Source organism: Medicago truncatula, chromosome 2 (assembly GCF_003473485.1).
Source record: "Medicago truncatula cultivar Jemalong A17 chromosome 2, MtrunA17r5.0-ANR, whole genome shotgun sequence".
Classification (NCBI taxonomy): domain Eukaryota; kingdom Viridiplantae; phylum Streptophyta; class Magnoliopsida; order Fabales; family Fabaceae; genus Medicago; species Medicago truncatula.
In genome coordinates, this window is record NC_053043.1 from 47,737,295 (window position 1) to 47,752,019 (window position 14,725).

At 31.4% G+C, this 14,725-nt stretch overlaps 2 protein-coding genes across 3 annotated transcripts; both read right to left on the reverse strand.

Annotated features, from left to right (window-relative positions):
• Positions 1-202: 202 nt before the first annotated feature.
• LOC11417386 (uncharacterized) lies at positions 203-3,337 on the reverse strand. The gene is made up of 5 exons (XM_003597330.4): positions 3,182-3,337; positions 2,933-3,036; positions 1,143-1,224; positions 956-1,041; positions 203-753 (listed from the first exon to the last, which is right to left on the reverse strand). Exons 1-5 carry the CDS (start codon positions 3,221-3,223, stop codon positions 504-506), a joined length of 564 nt encoding a protein of 187 aa, XP_003597378.1. The 5' UTR covers positions 3,224-3,337; the 3' UTR covers positions 203-503.
• Positions 3,338-10,042: 6,705 nt separating this feature from the next.
• Positions 10,043-12,917, reverse strand: LOC11414016 (uncharacterized protein C24B11.05). 2 transcript variants are annotated; one of them, XM_003597334.4, is made up of 9 exons: positions 12,791-12,917; positions 12,605-12,690; positions 12,446-12,511; positions 12,249-12,346; positions 12,096-12,133; positions 11,919-12,006; positions 11,072-11,377; positions 10,918-10,983; positions 10,043-10,317 (listed from the first exon to the last, which is right to left on the reverse strand). In XM_003597334.4, exons 2-9 carry the CDS (start codon positions 12,660-12,662, stop codon positions 10,162-10,164), a joined length of 876 nt encoding a protein of 291 aa, XP_003597382.1. In that variant the 5' UTR covers positions 12,663-12,690; positions 12,791-12,917; the 3' UTR covers positions 10,043-10,161. The 2 variants fall into 2 exon arrangements, with proteins under 2 accessions (XP_003597382.1, XP_039686794.1); XM_039830860.1 differs by having other exon boundaries at positions 12,605-12,670; positions 12,791-12,898.
• Positions 12,918-14,725: the final 1,808 nt, after the last annotated feature.

Here is a 14,725-nt window from a genome sequence, read left to right on the forward strand (position 1 = left end):
CCAAACAGTTTCTTTAAGTATAACATATGATACTAAAAAACACACTGACAAGACTTTTGGCCATATAAAAGGTATTGTAACTAGATTAGGTAAACCCTAAACCATAGGAACAAACTCTGAATGTGATTATAACATATAAAAAGACTTGACTCCTCTACCGCGAATAATGTATTTTAAATGATCAAGTTTAACATTAAAATCATTGATTGCGAAGTTATTGAATTGAAATTTCACATCTCGATAGTTTGTCATACATATGTAGTTTTTTTCTTCTTCAGAATATCATTTGAAATGAATGTTTCAACCCTTAGATGTCGAAAAAGAAATGCTTCAAACCTTACACTTTACCTTTAAAATTACACTCCTCACTTTAGAGAAGTCAAATCTCACAGAAAACAGCCTAATAGAACCACAGATACAGACACATAAAAGCTAAAAGCTCAGGGCCAGAAACAAAACCAAAGCTAGCTTAATTTGTGTATGAAATACATTAATCAATAAACTCATCTATTTTGCCTGACACTAGATGATCTAAGAACATTCCAGTCTAGCTTATCTCCAGACGGTTTTTTGAAAGATCCCAAACCATTGTTCGACGATGATTTTTTGTTCCCTTGATCATTGTTTGGTGATTTGTTAGGATATTGTGCTTCATTATCTTCACACTGTTTCCTTTTACCATTTCCATTAACCTCGTAACTCTTTTTGTTCACGCTAGCACTTTCTGAACCTTCTGCTGAAGAGTTATTTTCTCTGAAACAGCACAAACAGAAATAAATTTATACACAGTATGTGCGAAGAAGTATTTGCAATATTTGTATGATAATGTTTAATAAAAGATGAAGCCATGAAGTATATTAGAAAGTAAAAAAATAGATAGAGAATCTTCGGACCCTTGGAGGAAAAAAAGAACAAAATCAGATATCTAATTTGCAGTTTGGACCAAGAAACCCACCTAACAGACACATTTGCATTTTGATTACTAGAAATGCTAGTTTTGGCTACGGGCTGACTAAGTTTTACTTCTTCCTCATTTAATTTCTACAAAGGCAAGGCTACAGCATTAGAATTCGGAATATGATCAAAATAAGAAGCACAAGATAAAGAAAACAGGCTTTTAAATTTTTTATCTTCAAACTCACATCAACAGTTGGATTAAAACTTTGAAATGACATTCGACCTTTAAATGCTCCAGGATGGGGATCACCTTCCACTATGACCACACTACATATATGTCGAAAGCCGTGAGATAGAAAACAAATCAAAAGATGAAGAAAATAATTGTAGATAAGAGACAGTTGTGTATCAGAACTGTCAAATTATTGAAGACATGGTTTCAAAATTTATTTAATATTTGCTATTTTATAGTGTAAAAAGGCAAAGATTTGTCAAATATATGGGGCTATATGAATGTGAAGTAAACATTAGATGCCCATATTTCAGCAATAATTCCTGCATACAATCTCGCAATTCAGAAATTCAGAAACAAAGCATTAATTAATTGAAAAATCAATCTTTCAGTTAACAGCAATAAAGAGAAACAGATGGTGTAATTTTACATCAAGCATATCAAAATTTCAAACTCTGAACGTTGAACAGGTAGCCTATAAGCAATACTGGACACCAATAACATGACAAACGATTGCAACGATGTACCTCAACATTTAAAAACATTAATTATTCTAAGTTATCAATAGAAGACTGCAGAAATTTGTATATTGAGAGATAAATATTCACATGAGAAATAAATCAGAAAGTTTAACTTTACAAAATTCACATATCAACATTTAATTACAGAGAGAAATAAATCAGTACTGTCAATCGCAGATTGCAAAAAATACTGGTTGGTTCAAATTTGCTATTCTACAATACTATAGGACCTCTATAGCCGCTATTTGACAACACTTGTATTAAATTGCTTATCACATAGCAATTTTCAAATGCAGTTACTTACGCTATAGCCACTATTTTGGAACAAATACAATTTGTACACTAAATAGCGCCGTTATTCGACAACAGTAAATTAAATACAAACTTAACATGACAAGTTTGAGAGGACGAGTGGACAACAAATCAAATGTGTACCAAACAGCACCGTATAGATGCTATTTGACATTGTTAAGATAAATACAAAATCTGTAAATTGATATTGGGGGATAAATTTTCGCATTAGAAATATATCATAAAGTTTCACTTGACAAAATTTGCATAGCAACATTTGATTACAGAAGAGAGATAAATCAATGCTGTCAATCGCATATCGCAAAAAATAGCAGCAGTTTCAAATTTTGCTATGCTACAGCGCTATAGCATCACTATAACCACTATTCGACAACACTTCGTACTAAATAGCATATCACAAAACAATAGCAATTTGTTCAAATCAGCGTTGTCAAACCGTGGCACTATAGCATAGCAGAATTTGAATTGATCGATGTCGTTCCACAATCCGAGATTTAGAACAAAGTGTTGTTAAATAGCCATTATTGTGGCACAAATAGCGCGGCAGTATATTCGAATTTGAAAAGACATCTATTTTCCATCATCCGCAATTGATAACACCGGTTCAAATTCAGTTACGCTATAGCCATTACTTGGGAACAAATCCAATTTGGAATAAACAGCGCCGTTATAGCCACTAATTGACAACGCTAGATACAAAATTTAATGTTAATTTCAAGAGGACAACAAATCAAATTTGAACTAAACCGCTCGCAAAGCTACTATTTGACAAAACCAAGATAAATTCAAAATTTCATATAACAATTTTGAAATGACCAATTTAAAATCCTCAGAAGACCATGAATTTCAATTCCAACATGTACATCAGTCATAACTCAAAATTGGTAAACAGACCCAGAATCCATAACCCATGTGCATTAAAAAATAAAAACAGTACACATTATTTGAATTTAATGAAAAAAAAAAATACCATTTTCTAGAAATTGTTGGGGTTGAACCGAAACTAACATCATGCTTGACCTCTTCTTCTACTTTCTCAACTTTCTCTTCTCTTGCAGCTGCTCTTTGCATGAACTATCCAACAATAGAAAAAAGAAAACAAAGAACAACATCATTAATCAGAACATGAATTTTCACTTTCAAACTTGAATCAAACTAGTGAGAAAAATCCTCAGGAAAAAAAATCAAGAATAACGATTTGGGTTTGGTTGATTGTTACCTTCAAGTTCTTCAAAACGCTTGAAAGCTCTCGTTTTGCCATTGTAAGTTGCTTTCAAATTTTTCGCTTTCTCTTAAAAAACACTGCGATGCGACCAACAATCTTAACCTAGTTTCGCCAAATCTGATTTGTGAACGAGGTTTTATTTGTTTTTGTTGTTTTGTTATGTCTCAATTCAACCCGCGAAATTACTAAGGTGTCCTTCAATAAAATATTTAAGACAAATTTATATTATATCTATACTGTATATAAATATATAAATAACACATGTACCAAATAAATAATAATAAATTTAAATATTAAAATAAAAGTGTAATAAATACAATTATTCAGTTTTTTCTTTATCATTTAAAAAGTGTAACAAATAATATAAGTGTAATTATATTTACTTTTTCATTATCCCGATTATACCTTTAAACAATAATTTTTTCAATAATAAAGATTGTTGTTGCATCCTTCACAAAAAAATCGTTGTCGGTATTAAGAAAATAAGAATTTAGATTATATTATTTTTTTAAAAAAACAATTTTTTTTAAATAGATAATTATGGTTAGTTTGATTTGTTATAATTTGAAAGCAAAAAAAATTTATATTTTTAATTTTAATCAAAATTTAAATTTCATAAAAAAAACACCGTTCATAATTTTCAAACGTTAGCGCAATAAAAAGTGCGGAAAGACGAGCACGTGAGTGCCCACTCTTTTCGCTAGTATGAGGAAAACAACATATTTCAGCTCTTTTGGGTTTGTTTTTTCTTTTCAAAAATGACCTCAATTTTCAATACAAATAACACATGTAATAAATAGATAAGAATAAATTTAATTTATATATTAAAATATATTTTTTGATTTATCATTTAAAAAGTGTAACAAACTAAAGGAGTGTATATGTACTTAATTTTTCATTATCCCAATTATACCCTTAAACAAAAACAATTCCTATTATAAAGATTGGTGTTGGTGTCATTAAAAAAAAGAATTTAATTTTTTTTTGTTTTGTTATATTGTTGGTTTTATTAAAATAGATAATCATGATTAGTTTGATATGTTATAATTTGAAAACAAAAGACATTTATATTTTTCCTTAAAAAAAAAAAAGACATTTATATTTTTACTTTTAATAGTTTGATATGTTATAATTTGAAAACAAAAAACATTTATATTTTTACTTTTAATCAAAATGTAAGTGTAATAAAAAGAGTATAAAGACGGATACATGAGTGTCCGTCTTTCCGCTAGTATCTATAATTGAACTGACCTAATTCATCAATTTTTGTTGATTATTACTTTTTTTTCCACCCTAATTATTTCTTGCGCGTCCTTTTTTTTTTTTTTCCTTACGAAAATGCTCATATAATTGAATAGTTTTTGTTTTTACGACATTTAAAGACACTCTGGATTACATAACTAGAACACTCCCTATTTTCTAAATTAAAATCATATTAGTATTTTAAAAATGCTTATATAATAAACATTCAACACTTCGTAAGTGCTTTTTTAGTGTAGTCATCCAAACATAACGTTCACGTATAATACTTGTACAAATACATGAGATGTTTTTTATTTTCACCAAGATGGATAAAGTATCTTTTAAATTGTGTCTTCAACTCATCCAACTTATCGGTGGGGGTTAAAAAGACCTTAATCATCTTCTTCACAACGGAGTATCGAACATGAACTTTAACTTCAACTTGTTTTATATTCGTCACACTTTCTTTGTTTTTTCCTTCAAATCCGTTAGAATATTTCTAGGCAATGACAAACTCTTTGTCATGTCAACAACTCTTTTCTCCTCCTCCTCTTTTAGTCTACCCACAAAAGGTGACCACCTAACCTTGGGTCCAACTCATGATTGTGAATTCCATTAAGCATGACCAACCACCAATCATTTGTATTATTCTCAAAGGAACCACGCAACCTAAACAACAATCACATTTCCTTGAGCCTCTGCCTTCAAGATTCAATTTCATCATCCTTTTCGGTGGTTTGTATAGACTACTCCTTTCACATTGCAACGTCAACATTGATTTTTTATACTAGATTTACCTATAGATATAGTAAATCCAGCCCTTGTCGCATGTCGACGAACCCAACCAAGCAAATCATATCGCTTTAGTCGTCTATCATTTGTTAAAAAAAGAGGTGGTGTTTACTTCATATTCACGAAGCTTGGAAACACTGGTAGGTTTAGGTTTTGCTTCAATGTAAGTTTGAAAGGGAATTTTGATATTAACCTTCACTTCAACAGTAGGTTTAACATTGGAAGTTGCAATTATGACTGATTTCGGCTCAACGCCATCATCCACCGCATTTTCAACCATCATTATATATATAGAATAAAAAATAACAAGGAAAAAATATAAATAACTTGTGCAACAAGCCTAAGAAAGAAAGAAAAAAATGGCACAAAATTTTCAATTCTAGACACCAACATGACTTAGCTCACGTTGTCCTTCCACCAACGTGAGTTAACTCAAGTTGAGCACTCAACATGACTTAACTCACGCCCAAACATGCTTCCCAATATGACGAGAAGGAGTAATCTTTTAATCATTCAAAAAACATTAATTACTTATTTAGTCTGTCATTTCTTTCTATCTATTCTTTTGTATTTTATTTATTTATTTATTTCTTCTGTACTTTGGGACTAATATGTAAAATAAAAACATATTTTTGTGAATGCACAAGCATAAAAAAATTGTATTCGTCTAACTATTACTATCATCGTATTTTATTATAATTCGTTTTGATATTTTTATATTTATTAAAAAATGTAGTTAATTTTGTATTAGAAAGATGGATTGCGAGTGATTTTACAAAATTATCTTTTATTAATGATATGGGAAAAAGAGGTTAAAAGAATGTTTTGTCAAAAAAAAAAAATGTGAAGAAAATAGAGTAATAAATGGTAGATAGTATGATAGGAAAAATTCATTAATGATGCATTGATATTTTTTATTTTTATTTTTACTAAATGATGCATTGATATTGCAAGCAATTATAATAAAACCAAAATATTTTTTCAAAATGACTTATAATAAAATACAAAGGGAATAACATGTACTATTATAAACTAAGATTTAGACGGTACTCTGTTTCTGTCTATCCGCTTTTTTTATTGCGCTAGTGTGTATAAATTACAAATGATAGTTTTTGTAAAATTTTGATTAAAATAAATTTAATTTTGATTAAAATTATAGGTATAGCTATTTTACACTTTCTTATTGTAATAAACCAATACATATATATTTTAATCATATTTTTTAACAAAGATATTAGATGTATGCCTGCGCGTTTGTCCAAGAAATATTAAGATTAGTGTAAGATGAGAAAACATGAACCAAATAAGATTAGAATTGAACGTTGCATGCAAACACCAAACATATCTACTTGTCCTGCATCATATGTTTATCCACATAATAATTCACTTGACATTCCAAGCTGCAAAACTTAAGGCCTCGTTTTCAAGCAACTTAAGTAAAAAAGAAACACACTTTTTTTCTCTTCTTGGATGAGGTTCTATCAAATGATTCCCTAGCGATGCATTGTTTTCCTTCTCAAGCTCCGATAAAACCCAACCCTAAATCGTTATCAAAAGTGATGTTGTTACGTTTTTTAAAAGTTTTCTAAGATGCAAGAAACAAGACACGTGTTCATCGAATCATTCATTCACTCTATATTGAAAGCAATATAACTATACGTTTGTTGAAGTGTTGAACAAACAACACAACACGTGAACAATTTCAGTTTCACTTTTTTAGTTTGAAAGTAACGCAGTCTATTCATAAAAACACTGATCTTTGACTCCTCTATGTCAAAGTGTACGGTGTAGGACCAACCAAATTTACATGTGTGATGATGGGACCCATATAATTACGTGGGGTCGATTAAAACTTCAACAATAGCATTGAGAATGCGTTAAAGATATGTGCTTGAGAGTATGTTCTTAGCATGAGAGTCTCTTAAGAGGTAAGAAAACTCAAACCAATCATAAATAAATTCAAGCAATCTTCAATATCCACCCTTTGAAATTTTACCAAAATTTCAATCTCTTAATAACATGATTACAAATAGAAAGTAACAAAATACAATGCCATTATTAAACAAACTTTCTTACACGTGCTCCCTTCAAACTTCAAATAGAGAGTAATGCCGCTAAAATTCTTTCAAATAGCCTCTTCAAATACCCTTTCATCCAAATATATTGAACATCATTTACCTAATTCAAACTGTCTTTCAAAATTCAAAAGTTCACTTCCAAAACTAACTCATCTTACAACACTTTCTTCAACAACAAGCAATTCCACACTCTTTCACTCTTCAACATCAACTCTCCATTCCTTCTCTTTTCCACTTCTAACCGTTCACTTGTTCCTTCCTTTCTCTTTAACCAAATATCTCTTAATATTGACGCAAAACCAAATAACCTTTCAAAAAAATCAAACAAGTTCATACGGAAACCAACACTTTCTTTCCTATGTTACAACCCTCAACTAGTTCCATTCTTCTTTCCTCACTGTTTTGGAACGAGGAAGTCTTCACTTCTTCTGTGTTTGGATTATCGATATTCAAATAAAAAATCCTTACGTTATCTTAGTTCTACTTCTGATAATCTGAAATCCATGAACGAATTGTTGGTAGGGGATAAATCACTATACGGTCTTAGTGAAGATGCGATGTGGTCATTATGCTTGATGATGAGAGGTTGAATCCAACCTCACCAATGGTTCTTAACAAACTAGAGGACATGATCTTAGCCATGGAAGATGGAGATTGCATATTGTTCTACTTTTGTGGCCATGGTGGCCGCTACAAAGTAAAACAATGGTCTAACAACACATAACATCACCACACACTACTAAAAAAACAAAAATTAGTGAGGAAAATTTAGTGAGGGAAAACATGAAATCCCTCTCTAATTCCGTCACTAAATTTTGCGACCAAGGAATTTGTGAGGAATTTTATGTTTTCCGTCACAAATTTCCCTCCCTAATTTTGCTTTTTCTAGTAGTGACATGTAGAGTGTATATGTCTTCCGTCCGCATGAAGGCGACTACATCACTGGTGGGTTAAGCTTGTTTGATTTGACAAAAATATCAAATTGTATCTTGTTTATTCGTTGGCTGATTACTATGTGTATAGAATTGGAGTTTATTTAATATGATAAAAAAATTATTTTCCCTCATATTCTTGTACTTGGCTGTGGTTTCACATCACACATCTTCTTGAGATCAAAATGTTTAGATTTAGTATGTAAGTTTGCTGGGAAAAATGTCTCTTCTCTTAATTATTTTAAAAATCTTGAAATCTAGATTGATGGTCAAACCAAACTTTGCTGGACGATCAACCACCTAATTGGCTTCTCTGAGCCAATGATTTCAAACAACCAAACCTGAGTTGCGATGGATTTGATGAATATTTTCCACCAACATATGTAGGGGATGAGGATGAGTTGGTGGACAACCATCTTTAACCAACTTTAATTCTACAGAATCCAGGACTCCGTGCAGTCTTAAGCACTGAACAAGTATGAATACGCGCCACATAAGCAACAAGAAATTTTCCATTAGCATAACCCCTCCACACGCTGCTTTTCTTCCGTGTTCAACCACGGAACCATCAATGTTAAGAGCTATGAAACTGTCATGTGGAGGCTGCCATCTAATTACTACATCAGATTTGTATTGATCAGCTTGATTCAGAATAGGAGAAACAATGAATTCTATGTGGTCCTCTCCAACTCCAGATTGCTCTAAAAATCTGACGCGCGTTGCTATTGTTTGATATCGCTACGGCCTTGTAAGCTGATGCCAATGTGAATTCACCATCACTTGCAAGCCTCCATGAAACACAGTCATCACTACTTTGAGGATCAGGGGGAGACAACCTCTTGATGTCATCAATTATATTTGAGGGAAGTGTATTTATCAAATTACTCAGGTCCCATCTTCCTCAAACTGTCAACATAATCGGCAACCACTTTTGTTGCTTCAAAATGCTGAATCTGACTAACCGTATAGTCAATAACGGGCATATCAGTGTCAGCCCAGTTATCTATCCTTCCAGAATTCAACTCCTCGACCTGAACCTAATCTCTATATGATCTGATTTTGGAAATTAGTCCAGTTAGCACACAAGCCGCGCCAAAAATTGCTCCCCGGTTTATCAACATTTACCATCGGAAGCAAACTAGAACCACATTTGTATTTCTTAAGAATAACTGATGTCCACATCTGCTTCAGTTGCGTACAAAAACGCCAATTAGCTCTCATCATATACGCAACGTTAACTTGACGCATACTTCTCAAGCCTAGTTCACCGAATTTTTTGGGAGTACACATTGTTTTTTTACATACAATGAAGAATATTAAAAGGATTTCGATTTTTTCTTCCCTAGCAGCCTAGAGTTGTCATGTCATGTTTTACTAATTTTCTTGTTCAAAAGCATAACCTTTCTTCTACAGGATTACTGTATCACAATGTGTTTCTGTTAAATGAAAGTTGTAATTTGTCTCTTCTCCTCGCTTTAGTGTTGTTTTCTACCAGTTATTTAGTTAAGAGAGCTACTTCAAACCCTTCCACAGATTTCTTGAAAACCATGCAGTTTTGGATTTGGCAATCTGGGCAGAGAATTAACTTCTTTTTTTCTTGCATCCGGATGGTAACTTCGAACAAAATGGTGTTTTTCTCATTCTTTTCGACAGAAGTGGTCTTAGGCGCCTTCCACGGTGGGAGAGTGTTATGCTAGATCCAAAAATGTTGTCCATAATCTTTGCACGATAGTGTACGTACCCTGTGTTATTTTAACTTAGATTTCCTTTTGCTTGAATTCATATATGATGAAGCAGAGTATTCTGTTATCTAATAAAAAAAACTCATTTATTTATATAATTAATATATCAGTTATTAGTATTCTGATAAAAAGTACATTAGTCAGAGTCAGATGCCAAGACAATATTAGGCACCACAAATGTATATAAGTTAAGCTTTAACTGATGTTTCAATTGCAACCTTTCTAGAATACTTGACAATTTTACTCTTCTCATCTGCTTCCCATAGTTCTGGAAATGCTTCCTTCATATTATGGATACTCTCCAAGGCATGATCCACTCCTGTAGTTCTAAGGGAAGTACCCACCTGCACAAGTATTATACTTAGACTTCACATTTAAAATCATTTGGCATCATAAATTATTTTAATATGATTTTATATGATGCATTTCGGTCAAATATTAAGTGATATTCAAATTTCAAATAGTACATTGACAAAGTCCTAATTTAAGAATAAGAATATGTGCATGCATATATTTTTCTAAGTTCAACAAACGTAGGCAAGAAGTTTCATTCAACTTAACCAAATCAAAGGCAACCATAAAAACTTTGAATTGTAAATGGATGATTATGTCCACATAAAATTGAAAAGAAAAAATTGAGCAAATATTCATTTGTTTCTTAATTGTGTGAGGCATTGTCAGTCTGTCACTAATGTATCTCTGATTATATGAAAATTACAATAACATTTTCAAGTATGTTTTTGCTAATAATTTTTTGGCCAAATTGATTCATGAAACTCACATTTGAAGATCAAACTTACTAGCGAAAACACGTTCGATAACACAAGACGTGTTTGAGTATGTTTTTACAATTTTGATAAATTCAGACTATGGCGACAGCTTCTCACACATTTAAGGGTCAAAATGACTACTAACTCGAAAATAAAATACTATGAACTACTAACCAAGACTGTGTGAAGGCCCAAGGATTTGCCTGTCTGTATATTGCGGATACTGTCATCAAAGAACAACTGCAAAAAGCAAAGTAAATAAATACATAATTTGATGATCTGACTAGATAGCACATAATCAAAAATATGCTCATAACAAAAATCTTACTGTTCTTTGAGGGTCAATGTCTGCCATCTTAAAAACCTTTTCAAATGCATCTTGAAAGGGTTTACAAACAACTGGGGTCTTTGGAAGCACAATATTAGCATCAGGCCTACAAATGTACTCATAAAAATCAAATATTTCTGTGGAACTTTGTTTATATTCATTGCTATCTTTGTTGTGAGGAGAATTGATGTTATTGGACTTGGAGGAATTTAGTGTCTCAAAGCTTATGATTCTCTCAAAACAATCCTCTAGTCCAAGCCTTTGAAGCACTCTATTTGCATGTGCATCGTCCGAGTTTGTAAAAACCTATTGGAAAATAAAAAATATTGTTAGCTATAATTTATGAATTATGACCATGTTTGGATAAACAACTTAATAAAGCGTTTGTAACATGGTTTTAAATTGCAGCCGCGGATGCGGTTGAAGCCATTGCGAAAAATAACAAGTTGCGGATACTACCGCAATTGCAACATTGCAGCCACATCACGTGACGCAGTCTGCAATTTGAAACCATAGCTTATAGCATAAGTGTTTATAACTTAATTGTTTATATGCTGTTTCTTTAATGAAAGATAAAATAAAGTCAAAGTTTTTTCATATAAGTCATAAGTTGTTTAATGTTTTCATAAGCTAGCTTGAAAAAGCTTATGTAAATAAGCTGAAAAAAAGCTTATGGAAAACAGCTTAACGACATGTCATAAGTTGTTTATGTAAACTTTCCTAAACATTTTCAGAAATGTTAATGTCACAAAGTGTTTATGTGAGCATATAAGCTTAAATAAGCCAATAAAACAAGTGCTTATGTACTACTCTGACTTAGCCATCAAATAAGTACAAAGAAACTTACAATTTTTCGAAAGGGCAGACTTAGCAAAATTCCCCTAAGAACAGGGTCAGGTTTTAGCATATTATATGGCAATCTCCCATGAACAAACCTTGTCAAAAAAAAAAAAAAAAATCACATTAATCCTAATTATTTAAATAAAAAAAGATGAACAAATCAAACATGTAAAGACATGATTACCCATGAAAGTCATCATAGTCAAAGTCATAGCCAATTGCCTGATGAGATAAAAAAGAGACAAAAATGATGATTCTTTCACCATAGCCTTAAAATAAACTATTAGATTTAATTAATTAATATAGTGAAAGTTTAATTAATTGATTTTATACTTGCCTTGAGACCTGCCATCGTTGTCCCATAAATCTTATATAAAGAAACACATAATTCAGGAACTCTATCCTCTTTTATCTCAAGCTTTTGAAGCATGTACTCTACAATACAATGGATCCATGAAAAATAAATAAATTCCACAGACACATTACACATGACACATCAAAGTAATTAATCACATATATAATGATTTCAATTACCTTGAATATTTTTTGTCACATGAGCTGACAATCCAGAACTCAAAGGATAAAGAGTATCATCAAGATCTGCAGATATTAAATAAGTTATAAATATAATCCAAAAATATTTTAATTAATTAATGAAGCAAATTAATTAAGTCATTTAAATAGTGATTTTACCAAATAAAAGGCAATCATATTTGGCCTTTGATTGCTGAAACTGATCTCCATTTTCCATTTTATACTCTAGTAGCTGCAGTAGTAAGCTAAATCACAAAAAACAACATTAGTATACATACATTTGTTGCAAAACTTAGAAAATGTAAATATGAAAAAAGTGCATGCAGAAAAAAGAGATAAACTTACAGTGAAGTGTGTCTGAAGGAAGAGATTGCAAAAAAGTGGAGAGAAGCTGTTGTGTTGAGAGAAGAGGAGTTGTGTGAGTGGTTGTTTTGTTTTATGATGTGACAGTGATCGTGTCGATGATTTAGAACTATATAGCATATAAATATATAAATAATGCCACGTTGTCCACACTCCTCTTGACACGTTGCTATTATTTTCCTTTTATAGTTCTTTCTTTTCGTCGGTTACATTTTTCTTTCCAATTACGCGGCAACGACCATTGAAGATGAACGTATACGTTGAATTGAAGAATATTGAATTTGAAGTAAGTAAATGATGATAAAAATGTATTTTTTCAATAAAAAGAATTTATACTTTTTAGATGCTAACCCCACGTGAAGACGTTGAAAGTATTAAATGTCTGCATTCTAGGGTGATGATATTGGCAAAATTGAAAATTTGTTGGATGCAAGTTTAGGTCTTAAAGTTGAACTCAAGCAAGAGTCCACCATTTTGGTAGAAAGAAGTCCGACAAAGACTATATTTAGACACATTATTATTACTCCCTCCATTTCTTTTCTTTTGATGTTTTTAGAATTTCAACTATATATTCCAAAACTTTTGATGTTTTAGTGAATTTATTATTGTTTTCTCAAGTTTACCTTTTCTGGAAAACACCATAAACTATTAAAGTAGTTGTGACCTTTGATTTATCACATGTTAATTTAATGATAAATAAGGACATTTTAGTAAAAAACACACAAATATTTATATACTTTAATTACTCTTTAAAATGTGTGCCAAGAATTAAAACATCAAAAGAAAAAAAAATGAAGGGAGTATAACGTATAAGCATCTATCACATTTTTTAAGATAAAACTGAAATGCAAAAGTAACACATAAGAATAATTGACATTCTAACTATATTGTCATCCAAGTTCAATCACATATTATATGCATAGAAAATTTATTAAATAATAGAAAAATGAACAAACTTGGGTTCCTAAGTCAAAACTCAAGGGAACAAAAGCATTATAAAAACTCTAGGTTTGTTACTTGATCTTCAATGGCTTCAAGATCTAGAGCTGAAAAATGTAGATTTTGAGCTCGATTTTCAAACCGATGTTACTACACTCCACAAATGTGACGATGTTTTTGAACCATCATCAAAGAGTGCCAACATTTATATATGTTTTACTTTACAAACTCTTGTGTTTAAGTTTTTTGGAAACAAGTCAACGATGTTACTCATGTGCTAGGACGAGCGGCCACATCTCTATCTAGTTTCTATAGTTTCACTCGTGTATCCATTAAATGTTATTTTACGATTGTTTAAAATACAATGACGCGTGCATTTCGTGAGGTTGAAAAGTTACTCTCTTACTACCAACGCAACATATCCAATAGGGAACTCTTAAAATGAGTTTCTAAGTGGCTTCCACATATACATCAGCTCTTTGTAATTTTTTAAACATCAATTCTCAATATGCATTGAAAATTGCCAATAAATATTAGTATATGTCAATATATAAACTGAAATAGAAAAATTCTATGGTGAAGTCATGATAATGACTTTTTTGGTGAAGTTAAATGGTCAATCATTGAGCATTTGTGTATTTAATTCATGTCACGTCAGATTATATGGTGTATTGCACATTTGATCATAAGGTGTGTCATTATATCTTTACTTATTGCAATTGTATCCCTGATTAAATCAAAATTAAACATAGTTTCTCATTTGTGCACTAAGATTGAAATTCCCCTTAATATTTTTGTATGAGGACTGATTTGTAATAAGGTAGAGTTTAGTTTTAGAGTGGTCCACCAGCATGACACTAGCTGACATGACATCAACAATTATATTATTGGCTAAACAAAATATATTTTTCAAAAAAGTAAGTTTTTTTACTGCACCGTAGAAGCTAGGGCTGTCAAAACGGACCGGGCCGTATGGAC

What these genes read in the sequence shown, in the direction of transcription:
- LOC11414016 (XM_003597334.4), bottom strand. Translation starts at nt 12,662, where the DNA reads ATGGAAAATGGAGATCAGTTTCAGCAATCAAAGGCCAAATATGATTGC. An exon ending in CAACGATGGCAGGTCTCAAG is followed by an intron (nt 12,134 to 12,248) that starts GCAAGTATAAAA and finishes TTATCTCATCAG; the next exon opens with GCAATTGGCTATGACTTTGA. An exon ending in GTCTGCCCTTTCGAAAAATT is followed by an intron (nt 11,378 to 11,918) that starts GTAAGTTTCTTT and finishes ATTTTCCAATAG; the next exon opens with GTTTTTACAAACTCGGACGA.
- LOC11417386 (XM_003597330.4), bottom strand. Translation starts at nt 3,223, where the DNA reads ATGGCAAAACGAGAGCTTTCAAGCGTTTTGAAGAACTTGAAG. An exon ending in CCAACAATTTCTAGAAAATG is followed by an intron (nt 1,225 to 2,932) that starts GTATTTTTTTTT and finishes ACATATATGTAG; the next exon opens with TGTGGTCATAGTGGAAGGTG. An exon ending in AATGCAAATGTGTCTGTTAG is followed by an intron (nt 754 to 955) that starts GTGGGTTTCTTG and finishes GTGCTGTTTCAG; the next exon opens with AGAAAATAACTCTTCAGCAG.